Here is a 16016-nt window from a genome sequence, read left to right as displayed (position 1 = left end):
GTTTTTCCATTTTTTATATCTCTAATATATTCTGTACCGTGAAGAACTAAGTGGCAGGGTGTGTTCTGTTGTTCTAAGGGTGTGTTCTGTTGTTCTACGGCTGTGTGTTCTGTTGTTCTACGGCTGTGTGTTCTGTTGTTCTACGGCTGTGTTCTGTTGTTCTACGGGTGTGTTCTGTTGTTCTACGGGTGTGTTCTGTTGTTCTACGGGGGTGTGTTCTGTTGTTCTACGGGGGTGTGTTCTGTTGTTCTACGGGTGTGTTCTGTTGTTCTACGGGTGTGTTCTGTTGTTCTACGGGGGTGTGTTCTGTTGTTCTACGGGGGGGTGTTCTGTTGTTCTACGGGGGTGTGTTCTGTTGTTCTACGGGGGGGTGTTCTGTTGTTCTACGGGTGTGTTCTGTTGTTCTACGGGTGTGTTCTGTTGTTCTACGGGTGTGTTCTGTTGTTCTACGGGTGTGTTCTGTTGTTCTACGGGTGTGTTCTGTTGTTCTACGGGGGTGTGTTCTGTTGTTCTACGGGGGTGTGTTCTGTTGTTCTACGGGTGTGTTCTGTTGTTCTACGGGGGTGTGTTCTGTTGTTCTACGGGGGTGTGTTCTGTTGTTCTACGGCTGTGTTCTGTTGTTCTACGGGTGTGTTCTGTTGTTCTACGGGTGTGTTCTGTTGTTCTACGGGGGTGTTCTGTTGTTCTACGGCTGTGTTCTGTTGTTCTACGGCTGTGTGTTCTGTTGTTCTACGGCTGTGTGTTCTGTTGTTCTACGGGTGTGTGTTCTGTTGTTCTACGGGTGTGTGTTCTGTTGTTCTACGGGTGTGTGTTCTGTTGTTCTACGGGTGTGTGTTCTGTTGTTCTACGGGTGTGTTCTGTTGTTCTACGGGGGTGTGTTCTGTTGTTCTACGGGGGTGTGTTCTGTTGTTCTACGGGTGTGTTCTGTTGTTCTACGGGTGTGTGTTCTGTTGTTCTACGGGTGTGTGTTCTGTTGTTCTACGGGTGTGTGTTCTGTTGTTCTACGGGTGTGTGTTCTGTTGTTCTACGGGTGTGTGTTCTGTTGTTCTACGGGTGTGTGTTCTGTTGTTCTATGGCTGTGTTGTGTTCTATTGTTCTATGGCTGTGTTGTGTTCTATTGTTCTACGGGTGTGTGTTCTGTTGTTCTACGGCTGTGTTGTGTTCTATTGTTCTAGGTGCTGCTGCCAAACACGTTCTTCAAGAACAGCTACTGGATGACTGCGCTGCAGAAGAGTGGGTAGAACAGAAAACAGGCTAATTGTTCACAGCCAGTAGAGTTTTACAGCTCATCACTACAGCAGAGTTGCATGTGTTGCAGAAATCCCACCAGTCAGTCAGCCACATCACTGCATGCCATATTACCATATTATACAAGCTATTTGAATTACTGACATTTCATACGCTTTGTGTCAGTTACTCACAATGTTCAGAGAGCAGGGTTTTTTCTGGGCGTGCCGCCTAAGACCCTTTTTGATCCAGAAAAAACTCTGGTTTTATTAGATGAATGAATGTAGTGGGTGTTGTATGTAATGATGCTCTCTATTAGTTCCAGATTCTCCTGAGAACCAAGATGATAGAACATCAAGAAAATCGCCAGGGATGTTCCTTTAATACTGTATATACCATTTATAATAACACACACAAGTGACTACAATGACCTGGGTCCCATGGCACCCTATTTACTATAATAGTTTACCAGATCAAAAGTAGTGCACTACATAGGGAATAGGGTGCCATTTGGAATGCTGCTCTTCTTTTAGTACTGATGATTCTACTGACGGTATTGAAGAGGAATGAAATCAACAGTGGTGGTTGGAACATAATGGCCATTTATTATATTAGTGTTGATTTTTCACATTTGTCATCCATAGTGCAGTAGTGTGGTTTCAGTCTGAGGTCACATCTCAAATGGCAGCCGATTCCCTATACAGTACCAATGTTTGGCCAAAGTCGTGCCCTGTATAGGGTGCCACATTTGGGACTCAACCAAGGGGTTTTCCTCAGTTGATGTGCAGGGTGACATCCCTATAGGTCCGAGTCTCTACGACGCTCTGGGTCGGCTGTGATTGGCTGGTTCCAGCGGTTTGTCTGGTGTCATAGGGGGCTGGGTGTTTCTGGAAGACGTGGACACGCCTCTCTTTGTCTGTTAGGGGTGGAGCTGACCTCTTGTACTGGAACGACCTCTGCCTCAGGAACTCCCTTCAGGAAGTGACATCACACGTATGTTTTATGGTCCTTTAAAACAGATCTGTGGCACCTATAGCTCTCAGCTAGGGCCCCTATTCATTTTTCACCAACATTTCCTGTTACTAAATACAAGTACAAGACAGTGATATAAATTGGTATAAAGTTATTCACTACAATTAAAGAATCTGAGATTCTGTTGTGACTAACGTTAGTGTGTATGGTAATAAAGGTTGTGAGGTAACATACATGAACTGGTACTGTAAAGTTAGGAGTGTTAGGTAAGGGTTAGAGTCAGGAGTGTTAGGTAAGGGTTAGAGTCAGGAGTGTTAGGTAAGGGTTAGAGTCAGGAGTGTTAGGTATGGGTTAGAGTCAGGAGTGTTAGGTAAGGTTTAGAGTCAGGAGTGTTAGGTATGGGTTAGAGTCAGGAGTGTTAGGTAAGGTTTAGAGTCAGGAGTGTTAGGTAAGGTTTAGAGTCAGGAGTGTTAGGTAAGGTTTAGAGTCAGGAGTGTTAGGTAAGGTTTAGAGTCAGGAGTGTTAGGTAAGGTTTAGAGTCAGGAGTGTTAGGTATGGGTTAGAGTCAGGAGTGTTAGGTAAGGGTTAGAGTCAGGAGTGTTAGGTAAGGGTTAGAGTCAGGAGTGTTAGGTAAGGGTTAGAGTCAGGAGTGTTAGGTAAGGGTTAGAGTCAGGAGTGTTAGGTAAGGGTTAGAGTCAGGAGTGTTAGGTAAGGGTTAGAGTCAGGAGTGTTAGGTAAGGGTTAGAGTTAGGAGTGTTAGGTAAGGTTTAGAGTCAGGAGTGTTAGGTAAGGGTTAGAGTCAGGAGTGTTAGGTAAGGTTTAGAGTCAGGAGTGTTAGGTAAGGTTTAGAGTCAGGAGTGTTAGGTAAGGGTTAGAGTCAGGAGTGTTAGGTAAGGTTTAGAGTCAGGAATGTTAGGTAAGGTTTAGAGTCAGGAGTGTTAGGTAAGGTTTAGAGTCAGGAGTGTTAGGTATGGGTTAGAGTCAGGAGTGTTAGGTAAGATTTAGAGTCAGGAGTGTTAGGTATGGTTTAGAGTCAGGAGTGTTAGGTAAGGTTTAGAGTCAGGGGTGTTAGGTAAGGGTTAGAGTCAGGAGTGTTAGGTAAGGGTTAGAGTCAGGAGTGTTAGGTAAGGGTTAGAGTTAGGAGTGTTAGGTAAGGGTTAGAGTCAGGAGTGTTAGGTAAGGGTTAGAGTCAGGAGTGTTAGGTAAGGGTTAGAGTCAGGAGTGTTAGGTATGGTTTAGAGTCAGGAGTATTAGGTAAGGTTTAGAGTCAGGAGTGTTAGGTAAGGTTTAGAGTCAGGAGTGTTAGGTAAGGTTTAGAGTCAGGAGTGTTAGGTAAGGTTTAGAGTCAGGAGTGTTAGGTAAGGTTTAGAGTCAGGAGTGTTAGGTAAGGTTTAGAGTCAGGAGTGTTAGGTATGGGTTAGAGTCAGGAGTGTTAGGTAAGGTTTAGAGTCAGGAGTGTTAGGTATGGTTTAGAGTCAGGAGTGTTAGGTATGGTTTAGAGTCAGGAGTGTTAGGTAAGGTTTAGAGTCAGGAGTGTTAGGTAAGGGTTAGAGTCAGGAGTGTTAGGTAAGGGTTAGAGTCAGGAGTGTTAGGTAAGGGTTAGAGTCAGGAGTGTTAGGTAAGGGTTAGAGTCAGGAGTGTTAGGTAAGGGTTAGAGTCAGGAGTGTTAGGTAAGGTTTAGAGTCAGGAGTGTTAGGTAATGGTTAGAGTCAGGAGTGTTAGGTAAGGGTTAGAGTCAGGAGTGTTAGGTAAGGGTTAGAGTCAGGAGTGTTAGGTAAGGGTTAGAGTCAGGAGTGTTAGGTAAGGGTTAGAGTCAGGAGTGTTAGGTAAGGGTTAGAGTCAGGAGTGTTAGGTAAGGTTTAGAGTCAGGAGTGTTAGGTCAGGGTTAGAGTCAGGAGTGTTAGGTCAGGGTTAGAGTCAGGAGTGTTAGGTAAGGGTTAGAGTCAGGAGTGTTAGGTAAGGGTTAGAGTCAGGAGTGTTAGGTAAGGGTTAGAGTCAGGAGTGTTAGGTAAGGGTTAGAGCCAGGAGTGTTAGGTAAGGGTTAGAGCCAGGAGTGTTAGGTAAGGGTTAGAGCCAGGAGTGTTAGGTAAGGTTTAGAGTCAGGAGTGTTAGGTGTGGGTTAGAGTCAGGAGTGTTAGGTGTGGGTTAGAGTCAGGAGTGTTAGGTAAGGTTTAGAGTCAGGAGTGTTAGGTAAGGTTTAGAGTCAGGAGTGTTAGGTAAGGTTTAGAGTCAGGAGTGTTAGGTAAGGGTTAGAGTCAGGAGTGTTAGGTAAAGGTTAGAGTCAGGAGTGTTAGGTAAGGGTTAGAGCCAGGAGTGTTAGGTAAGGGTTAGAGCCAGGAGTGTTAGGTAAGGTTTAGAGTCAGGAGTGTTAGGTAAGGGTTAGAGTCAGGAGTGTTAGGTAAGGGTTAGAGTCAGGAGTGTTAGGTATGGTTTAGAGTCAGGAGTATTAGGTCAGGGTTAGAGTCAGGAGTGTTAGGTCAGGGTTAGAGTCAGGAGTGTTAGGTAAGGTTTAGAGTCAGGAGTGTTAGGTAAGGGTTAGAGTCAGGAGTGTTAGGTAAGGGTTAGAGTCAGGAGTGTTAGGTAAGGGTTAGAGCCAGGAGTGTTAGGTAAGGGTTAGAGCCAGGAGTGTTAGGTAAGGGTTAGAGCCAGGAGTGTTAGGTAAGGTTTAGAGTCAGGAGTGTTAGGTGTGGGTTAGAGTCAGGAGTGTTAGGTGTGGGTTAGAGTCAGGAGTGTTAGGTAAGGTTTAGAGTCAGGAGTGTTAGGTAAGGTTTAGAGTCAGGAGTGTTAGGTAAGGTTTAGAGTCAGGAGTGTTAGGTAAGGGTTAGAGTCAGGAGTGTTAGGTAAAGGTTAGAGTCAGGAGTGTTAGGTAAGGGTTAGAGCCAGGAGTGTTAGGTAAGGGTTAGAGCCAGGAGTGTTAGGTAAGGTTTAGAGCCAGGAGTGTTAGGTAAGGGTTAGAGTCAGGAGTGTTAGGTAAGGGTTAGAGTCAGGAGTGTTAGGTAAGGGTTAGAGCCAGGAGTGTTAGGTAAGGGTTAGAGTCAGGAGTGTTAGGTAAGGGTTAGAGTCAGGAGTGTTAGGTAAGGTTTAGAGTCAGGAGTGTTAGGTATGGGTTAGAGTCAGGAGTGTTAGGTATGGGTTAGAGTCAGGAGTGTTAGGTAAGGTTTAGAGTCAGGAGTGTTAGGTAAGGTTTAGAGTCAGGAGTGTTAGGTAAGGTTTAGAGTCAGGGGTGTTAGGTAAGGTTTAGAGTCAGGAGTGTTAGGTAAGGTTTAGAGTCAGGAGTGTTAGGTAAGGGTTAGAGTCAGGAGTGTTAGGTAAGGGTTAGAGTCAGGAGTGTTAGGTAAGGGTTAGAGTCAGGAGTGTTAGGTAAGGGTTAGAGTCAGGAGTGTTAGGTAAGGGTTAGTCAGGAGTGTTAGGTAAGGGTTAGAGCCAGGAGTGTTAGGTAAGGGTTAGTCAGGAGTGTTAGGTATGGTTTAGAGTCAGGAGTGTTAGGTATGGTTTAGAGTCAGGAGTGTTAGGGTTAGGTAAGCGTTAGTCAGGAGTGTTAGGGTTAGGTAAGGGTTAGAGTCAGGTGGGATTCAATCCGATCAGCAGATACGCATTATAGTGCACTTTACATTTTAATGGTATTTTCTGATTTTGACGACATGTAAACGCGGGGGGAAGGGGGTTCTACTAAGCTATATGGAATTGTTTTAAGAAGGTCAGGATCATTTAGCGATTCGATGTTTAATTTTAAGACCCCTGAAGTATCCCAAAAATGTATAAAGAAAAATGTGGATGAAATATGTAATTTGGCCTTTCTGGGAAAGGGGGCTACATAGTCAGTTGTACAACTGAATACCTTTAACTGAAATGTGTGAGGGGGGCCGCCTTAATCGACATACTCGTCTTCGGCGCCCGGGGAACAGTGGGTTAACTGCCTTGTTCAGGGGCAGAAAGACAGATTTTTACCTTGTCAGCTTGGGGATTCAATCCAGCAACCTTTCGGTTACTGGCCCAATGCTCTAACCACTAGGCTACCTTTTATAAGCCCATACAAATGCCATGAATAACAGATTCACTACATGGAACAACAGATAGTCCTTACTGCTATTAGCCAATAGAAACACATTGAATAACAGACAGTCCTTACTGCTATTAGCCAATAGAAACACATTGAATAACAGATAGTCCTTACTGCTATTAGCCAATAGAAACACATTGAATAACAGATAGTCCTGACTGCTATTAGCCAATAGAAACACATTGAATAACAGATAGTCCTGACTGCTATTAGCCAATAGAAACACATTGAACAACAGATAGACCTTACTGCTATTAGCCAATAGAAACACATTGAGTAACAGTTCTATCTGCTATTAGCCAATAGAAACACATTGAATAACAGATAGTCCTTACTGCTATTAGCCAATAGAAACACATTGAATAACAGTCCTTACTGCTATTAGCCAATAGAAACACATTGAATAACAGATAGTCCTTACTGCTATTAGCCAATAGAAACACATTGAATAACAGTCCTTACTGCTATTAGCCAATAGAAACACATTGAATAACAGATAGTCCTTACTGCTATTAGCCAATAGAAACACATTGAATAACAGATAGTCCTTACTGCTATTAGCCAATAGAAACACATTGAATAACAGATAGTCCTTACTGCTATTAGCCAATAGAAACACATTGAATAACAGTCCTTACTGCTATTAGCCAATAGAAACACATTGAATAACAGATAGTCCTTACTGCTATTAGCCAATAGAAACACATTGAATAACAGATAGTCCTTACTGCTATTAGCCAATAGAAACACATTGAATAACAGTCCTTACTGCTATTAGCCAATAGAAACACATTGAATAACAGATAGTCCTTCCTGCTATTAGCCAATAGAAACACATTGAATAACAGACAGTCCTTACTGCTATTAGCCAATAGAAACACATTGAATAACAGATAGTCCTGACTGCTATTAGCCAATAGAAACACATTGAATAACAGATAGTCCTTACTGCTATTAGCCAATAGAAACACATTGAATAACAGATAGTCATTACTGCTATTAGCCAATAGAAACACATTGAATAACAGATAGTCCTTACTGCTATTAGCCAATAGAAACACATTGAATAACAGTCCTTACTGCTATTAGCCAATAGAAACACATTGAATAACAGATAGTGCTTACTGCTATTAGCCAATAGAAACACATTGAATAACAGTCCTTACTGCTATTAGCCAATAGAAACACATTGAATAACAGATAGTCCTTACTGCTATTAGCCAATAGAAACACATTGAATAACAGTCCTTACTGCTATTAGCCAATAGAAACACATTGAATAACAGATAGTCCTTACTGCTATTAGCCAATAGAAACACATTGAATAACAGATAGTCCTTACTGCTATTAGCCAATAGAAACACATTGAATAACAGATAGTCCTTCCTGCTATTAGCCAATAGAAACACATTGAATAACAGATTCACTGCATAGAACAACAAACAGTCCAAACTAAAATCTTATTTTCGTCACTAAACAGTCTCCATATGTACTTCCATACATGTTTCACCTGGTACCAGGAGACCTTCAGACCAGTCTTCTGAGGCTTGTGGGCGTCCCAGAACAAAACACCTGGCGTGTTTTTGAGAGACTCACCTTTCCACAGAGGGGTCATATTAGTGTGTAGCACCAACGGTTCAAGCACTACAGACAGAAGTCTCACCTTTCCACAGAGGGGTCATATTAGTGTGTAGCCCAAACGGTTCAAGCACTACAGACAGAAGTTTGGCAGATCGTTTGTACTGAATGCAGATGAGTGTCAAGACGCTTGTAGGGCAAAACGGAGAACGCCACTGTGTTCGTGAGAGTCTCGTCTTTCCAGTAGTTTGTAGGCCAAATCATTTGGATGCTACAGTCGTTTTCATGAGAAGACCGATCTCTGGCATGTCTCATGGTCTAACAAACAGTCCTTATAGCTCGGCCAGCGTTCACCACAGAGGTGGAACTGTTACATATGTCTCATGGTCTAACAAACAGTCCTTATAGCTCGGCCAGCGTTCACCACAGAGGTGGAACTGTTACATATGTCTCATGGTCTAACAAACAGTCCTTATAGCTCGGCCAGCTTTCACCACAGAGGTGGAACTGTTACATATGTCTCATGGTCTAACAAACAGTCCTTATAGCTCGGCCAGCTTTCACCACAGAGGTGGAACTGTTACATATGTCTCATGGTCTAACAAACAGTCCTTATAGCTGGGCCAGCTTTCACCACAGAGGTGGAACTGTTACATATGTCTCATGGTCTAACAAACAGTCATTATAGCTCGGCCAGCTTTCACCACAGAGGTGGAACTGTTACATATGTGGATGGTCTAACAAACAGACCTTATAGCTCGGCCAGCTTTCACCACAGAGGTGGAACTGTTACATATGTCTCATGGTCTAACAAACAGTCCTTATAGCTCGGCCAGCTTTCACCACAGAGGTGGAACTGTTACATATGTCTCATGGTCTAACAAACAGTCCTTATAGCTCGGCCAGCCTTCACCACAGAGGTGGAACTGTTACATATGTCTCATGGTCTAACAAACAGTCCTTATAGCTCGGCCAGCTTTCACCACAGAGGTGGAACTGTTACATATGTCTCATGGTCTAACAAACAGTCCTTATAGCTCGGCCAGCGTTCACCACAGAGGTGGAACTGTTACATATGTCTCATGGTCTAACAAACAGTCCTTATAGCTCGGCCAGCGTTCACCACAGAGGTGGAACTGTTACATATGTCTCATGGTCTAACAAACAGTCCTTATAGCTCGGCCAGCTTTCACCACAGAGGTGGAACTGTGACATATGTCTCATGGTCTAACAAACAGTCCTTATAGCTCGGCCAGCTTTCACCACAGAGGTGGAACTGTTACATATGTCTCATGGTCTAACAAACAGTCCTTATAGCTCGGCCAGCTTTCACCACAGAGGTGGAACTGTTACATATGTCTCATGGTCTAACAAACAGTCCTTATAGCTCGGCCAGCTTTCACCACAGAGGTGGAACTGTTACATATGTCTCATGGTCTAACAAACAGTCCTTATAGCTCGGCCAGCGTTCACCACAGAGGTGGAACTGTTACATATGTCTCATGGTCTAACAAACAGTCCTTATAGCTCGGCCAGCGTTCACCACAGAGGTGGAACTGTTACATATGTCTCATGGTCTAACAAACAGTCCTTATAGCTCGGCCAGCTTTCACCACAGAGGTGGAACTGTTACATATGTGGATGGTCTAACAAACAGTCCTTATAGCTCGGCCAGCTTTCACCACAGAGGTGGAACTGTTACATATGTCTCATGGTCTAACAAACAGTCCTTATAGCTCGGCCAGCTTTCACCACAGAGGTGGAACTGTTACATATGTCTCATGGTCTAACAAACAGCCCTTATAGCTCGGCCAGCTTTCACCACAGAGGTGGAACTGTTACATATGTCTCATGGTCTAACAAACAGTCCTTATAGCTCGGCCAGCTTTCACCACAGAGGTGGAACGGTTACATATGTGGATGGTCTAACAAACAGTCCTTATAGCTCGGCCAGCTTTCACCACAGAGGTGGAACTGTTACATATGTGGATGGTCTAACAAACAGTCCTTATAGCTCGGCCAGCTTTCACCACAGAGGTGGAACTGTTACATATGTCTCATGGTCTAACAAACAGTCCTTATAGCTCGGCCAGCTTTCACCACAGAGGTGGAACTGTTACATATGTCTCATGGTCTAACAAACAGTCCTCATAGCTCGGCCAGCTTTCACCACAGAGGTGGAACTGTTACATATGTCTCATGGTCTAACAAACAGTCCTTATAGCTGGGCCAGCTTTCACCACAGAGGTGGAACTGTTACATATGTCTCATGGTCTAACAAACAGTCATTATAGCTCGGCCAGCTTTCACCACAGAGGTGGAACTGTTACATATGTGGATGGTCTAACAAACAGACCTTATAGCTCGGCCAGCTTTCACCACAGAGGTGGAACTGTTACATATGTCTCATGGTCTAACAAACAGTCCTTATAGCTCGGCCAGCTTTCACCACAGAGGTGGAACTGTTACATATGTCTCATGGTCTAACAAACAGTCCTTATAGCTCGGCCAGCCTTCACCACAGAGGTGGAACTGTTACATATGTCTCATGGTCTAACAAACAGTCCTTATAGCTCGGCCAGCTTTCACCACAGAGGTGGAACTGTTACATATGTCTCATGGTCTAACAAACAGTCCTTATAGCTCGGCCAGCGTTCACCACAGAGGTGGAACTGTTACATATGTCTCATGGTCTAACAAACAGTCCTTATAGCTCGGCCAGCGTTCACCACAGAGGTGGAACTGTTACATATGTCTCATGGTCTAACAAACAGTCCTTATAGCTCGGCCAGCTTTCACCACAGAGGTGGAACTGTGACATATGTCTCATGGTCTAACAAACAGTCCTTATAGCTCGGCCAGCTTTCACCACAGAGGTGGAACTGTTACATATGTCTCATGGTCTAACAAACAGTCCTTATAGCTCGGCCAGCTTTCACCACAGAGGTGGAACTGTTACATATGTCTCATGGTCTAACAAACAGTCCTTATAGCTCGGCCAGCTTTCACCACAGAGGTGGAACTGTTACATATGTCTCATGGTCTAACAAACAGTCCTTATAGCTCGGCCAGCGTTCACCACAGAGGTGGAACTGTTACATATGTCTCATGGTCTAACAAACAGTCCTTATAGCTCGGCCAGCGTTCACCACAGAGGTGGAACTGTTACATATGTCTCATGGTCTAACAAACAGTCCTTATAGCTCGGCCAGCTTTCACCACAGAGGTGGAACTGTTACATATGTGGATGGTCTAACAAACAGTCCTTATAGCTCGGCCAGCTTTCACCACAGAGGTGGAACTGTTACATATGTCTCATGGTCTAACAAACAGTCCTTATAGCTCGGCCAGCTTTCACCACAGAGGTGGAACTGTTACATATGTCTCATGGTCTAACAAACAGCCCTTATAGCTCGGCCAGCTTTCACCACAGAGGTGGAACTGTTACATATGTCTCATGGTCTAACAAACAGTCCTTATAGCTCGGCCAGCTTTCACCACAGAGGTGGAACGGTTACATATGTGGATGGTCTAACAAACAGTCCTTATAGCTCGGCCAGCTTTCACCACAGAGGTGGAACTGTTACATATGTGGATGGTCTAACAAACAGTCCTTATAGCTCGGCCAGCTTTCACCACAGAGGTGGAACTGTTACATATGTCTCATGGTCTAACAAACAGTCCTTATAGCTCGGCCAGCTTTCACCACAGAGGTGGAACTGTTACATATGTCTCATGGTCTAACAAACAGTCCTCATAGCTCGGCCAGCTTTCACCACAGAGGTGGAACTGTTACATATGTCTCATGGTCTAACAAACAGTCCTTATAGCTCGGCCAGCTTTCACCACAGAGGTGGAACTGTTACATATGTCTCATGGTCTAACAAACAGTCCTTATAGCTCGGCCAGCTTTCACCACAGAGGTGGAAGTGTTGCATATGTGGATGGTCTAACAAACAGTCCTTATAGCTCGGCCAGCTTTCCCCACAGAGGTGGAACTGTTACATATGTCTCATGGTCTAACAAACAGTCCTTATAGCTCGGCCAGCTTTCACCACAGAGGTGGAACTGTTACATATGTCTCATGGTCTAACAAACAGTCCTTATAGCTCGGCCAGCTTTCACCACAGAGGTGGAACTGTTACATATGTCTCATGGTCTAACAAACAGTCCTTATAGCTCGGCCAGCGTTCACCACAGAAGTGGAACTGTTACATATGTCTCATGGTCTAACAAACAGTCCTTATAGCTCGGCCAGCGTTCACCACAGAGGTGGAACTGTTACATATGTCTCATGGTCTAACAAACAGTCCTTATAGCTCGGCCAGCTTTCACCACAGAGGTGGAACTGTTACATATGTGGATGGTCTAACAAACAGTCCTTATAGCTCGGCCAGCTTTCACCACAGAGGTGGAACTGTTACATATGTGGATGGTCTAACAAACAGTCCTTATAGCTCGGCCAGCTTTCACCACAGAGGTGGAACTGTTACATATGTCTCATGGTCTAACAAACAGTCCTTATAGCTCGGCCAGCTTTCACCAAAGAGGTGGAACTGTTACATATGTCTCATGGTCTAACAAACAGTCCTCATAGCTCGGCCAGCTTTCACCACAGAGGTGAAACTGTTACATATGTCTCATGGTCTAACAAACAGTCCTTATAGCTCGGCCAGCGTTCACCACAGAGGTGGAACTGTTACATATGTCTCATGGTCTAACAAACAGTCCTTATAGCTCGGCCAGCTTTCACCACAGAGGTGGAACTGTTACATATGTCTCATGGTCTAACAAACAGTCCTTATAGCTCGGCCAGCTTTCCCCACAGAGGTGGAACTGTTACATATGTCTCATGGTCTAACAAACAGTCCTTATAGCTCGGCCAGCTTTCACCACAGAGGTGGAACTGTTACATATGTCTCATGGTCTAACAAACAGTCCTTATAGCTCGGCCAGCTTTCACCACAGAGGTGGAACTGTTACATATGTCTCATGGTCTAACAAACAGTCCTTATAGCTCGGCCAGCGTTCACCACAGAAGTGGAACTGTTACATATGTCTCATGGTCTAACAAACAGTCCTTATAGCTCGGCCAGCGTTCACCACAGAGGTGGAACTGTTACATATGTCTCATGGTCTAACAAACAGTCCTTATAGCTCGGCCAGCTTTCACCACAGAGGTGGAACTGTTACATATGTGGATGGTCTAACAAACAGTCCTTATAGCTCTGCCAGCTTTCACCACAGAGGTGGAACTGTTACATATGTCTCATGGTCTAACAAACAGTCCTTATAGCTCGGCCAGCTTTCACCACAGAGGTGGAACTGTTACATATGTGGATGGTCTAACAAACAGTCCTTATAGCTCGGCCAGCTTTCACCACAGAAGTGGAACTGTTACATATGTCTCATGGTCTAACAAACAGTCCTTATAGCTCGGCCAGCTTTCACCACAGAGGTGGAACGGTTACATATGTGGATGGTCTAACAAACAGTCCTTATAGCTCGGCCAGCGTTCACCACAGAGGTGGAACTGTTACATATGTCTCATGGTCTAACAAACAGTCCTTATAGCTCGGCCAGCTTTCACCACAGAGGTGGAACTGTTACATATGTGGATGGTCTAACAAACAGTCCTTATAGCTCGGCCAGCTTTCACCACAGAGGTGGAACTGTTACATATGTGGATGGTCTAACAAACAGTCCTTATAGCTCGGCCAGCTTTCACCACAGAGGTGGAACTGTTACATATGTCTCATGGTCTAACAAACAGTCCTTATAGCTCGGCCAGCTTTCACCACAGAGGTGGAACTGTTACATTTGTCTCATGGTCTAACAAACAGTCCTCATAGCTCGGCCAGCTTTCACCACAGAGGTGAAACTGTTACATATGTCTCATGGTCTAACAAACAGTCCTTATAGCTCGGCCAGCGTTCACCACAGAGGTGGAACTGTTACATATGTCTCATGGTCTAACAAACAGTCCTCATAGCTCGGCCAGCTTTCACCACAGAGGTGAAACTGTTACATATGTCTCATGGTCTAACAAACAGTCCTTATAGCTCGGCCAGCTTTCACCACAGAGGTGGAACTGTTACATATGTGGATGGTCTAACAAACAGTCCTTATAGCTCGGCCAGCTTTCACCACAGAGGTGGAACTGTTACATATGTGGATGGTCTAACAAACAGTCCTTATAGCTCGGCCAGCGTTCACCACAGAGGTGGAACTGTTACATATGTCTCATGGTCTAACAAACTGTCCTTATAGCTCGGCCAGCTTTCACCACAGAGGTGGAACTGTTACATATGTCTCATGGTCTAACAAACAGTCCTTATAGCTCGGCCAGCTTTCACCACAGAGGTGGAACTGTTACATATGTCTCATGGTCTAACAAACAGTCCTTATAGCTCGGCCAGCTTTCACCACAGAGGTGGAACTGTTACATATGTCTCATGGTCTAACAAACAGTCCTTATAGCTCGGCCAGCTTTCCCCACAGAGGTGGAACTGTTACATATGTGGATGGTCTAACAAACAGTCCTTATAGCTCAGCCAGCGTTCACCACAGAGGTGGAACTGTTACATATGTCTCATGGTCTAACAAACAGTCCTTATAGCTCGGCCAGCTTTCACCAGAGGTGGAACTGTTACATAAGTCTCATGGTCTAACAAACAGTCCTTATAGCTCGGCCAGCGTTCACCACAGAGGTGGAACTGTTACATATGTCTCATGGTCTAACAAAGAGTCCTTATAGCTCGGCCAACTTTCACCACAGAGGTGGAACTGTTACATATGCTGATGGTCTAACAAACAGTCCTTATAGCTCGGCCAGCTTTCACCACAGAGGTGGAACTGTTACATATGTCTCATGGTCTAACAAACAGTCCTTATAGCTCGGCCAGCGTTCACCACAGAGGTGGAACTGTTACATATGTCTCATGGTCTAACAAACAGTCCTTATAGCTCGGCCAGCTTTCACCACAGAGGTGGAACTGTTACATATGTCTCATGGTCTAACAAACACCGCTATAGCTCGGCCAGCTTTCACCACAGAGGTGGAACTGTTACATATGTCTCATGGTCTAACAAACAGTCCTTATAGCTCGGCCAGCGTTCACCACAGAGGTGGAACTGTTACATATGTCTCATGGTCTAACAAACAGTCCTTATAGCTCGGCCAGCTTTCACCACAGAGGTGGAACTGTTACATATGTCTCATGGTCTAACAAACAGTCCTTATAGCTCGGCCAGCTTTCACCACAGAGGTGGAACTGTTACATATGTCTCATGGTCTAACAAACAGTCCTTATAGCTCGGCCAGCTTTCACCACAGAGGTGGAACTGTTACATATGTGGATGGTCTAACAAACAGTCCTTATAGCTCGGCCAGCTTTCACCACAGAGGTGGAACTGTTACATATGTCTCATGGTCTAACAAACAGTCCTTATAGCTCGGCCAGCGTTCACCACAGAGGTGGAACTGTTACATATGTCTCATGGTCTAACAAACAGTCCTTATAGCTCGGCCAGCTTTCACCACAGAGGTGGAACTGTTACATATGTCTCATGGTCTAACAAACAGTCCTTATAGCTCGGCCAGCTTTCACCACAGAGGTGGAACTGTTACATATGTCTCATGGTCTAACAAACAGTCCTTATAGCTCGGCCAGCGTTCACCACAGAAGTGGAACTGTTACATATGTCTCATGGTCTAACAAACAGTCCTTATAGCTCGGCCAGCTTTCACCACAGAGGTGGAACTGTTACATAAGTCTCATGGTCTAACAAACAGTCCTTATAGCTCGGCCAGCGTTCACCACAGAGGTGGAACTGTTACATATGTCTCATGGTCTAACAAAGAGTCCTTATAGCTCGGCCAGCTTTCACCACAGAGGTGGAACTGTTACATATGTCTCATGGTCTAACAAACAGTCCTTATAGCTCGGCCAGCTTTCACCACAGAGGTGGAACTGTTACATATGTGGATGGTCTAACAAACAGTCCTTATAGCTCGGCCAGCTTTCACCACAGAAGTGGAACTGTTACATATGTCTCATGGTCTAACAAACAGCCCTTATAGCTCGGCCAGCTTTCACCACAGAGGTGGAACGGTTACATATGTGGATGGTCTAACAAACAGTCCTTATAGCTCGGCCAGCGTTCACCACAGAGGTGG

General features: G+C 44.6%; 1 protein-coding gene across 1 annotated transcript in view; it reads right to left on the bottom strand.

Moving 5' to 3' along the window:
* Positions 1–12: 12 nt before the first annotated feature.
* The window catches only part of LOC129847939 (uncharacterized), a 57897-nt gene continuing 41893 nt past the window's right edge, over positions 13–16016 (bottom strand). The window contains exon 7 of the mRNA XM_055915522.1: positions 13–2199. Coding sequence (XP_055771497.1) covers positions 2001–2199 — 199 coding nt within the window. The 3' untranslated portion in view covers positions 13–2000. The remainder of the gene's footprint in view (positions 2200–16016) is intronic.

This window comes from Salvelinus fontinalis, unplaced genomic scaffold (assembly GCF_029448725.1).
Source record: "Salvelinus fontinalis isolate EN_2023a unplaced genomic scaffold, ASM2944872v1 scaffold_0959, whole genome shotgun sequence".
NCBI classification, from domain to species: domain Eukaryota; kingdom Metazoa; phylum Chordata; class Actinopteri; order Salmoniformes; family Salmonidae; genus Salvelinus; species Salvelinus fontinalis.
Note: the sequence above shows the minus strand (reverse complement) of the source record. Positions and strands in the feature narration are given on the sequence as shown.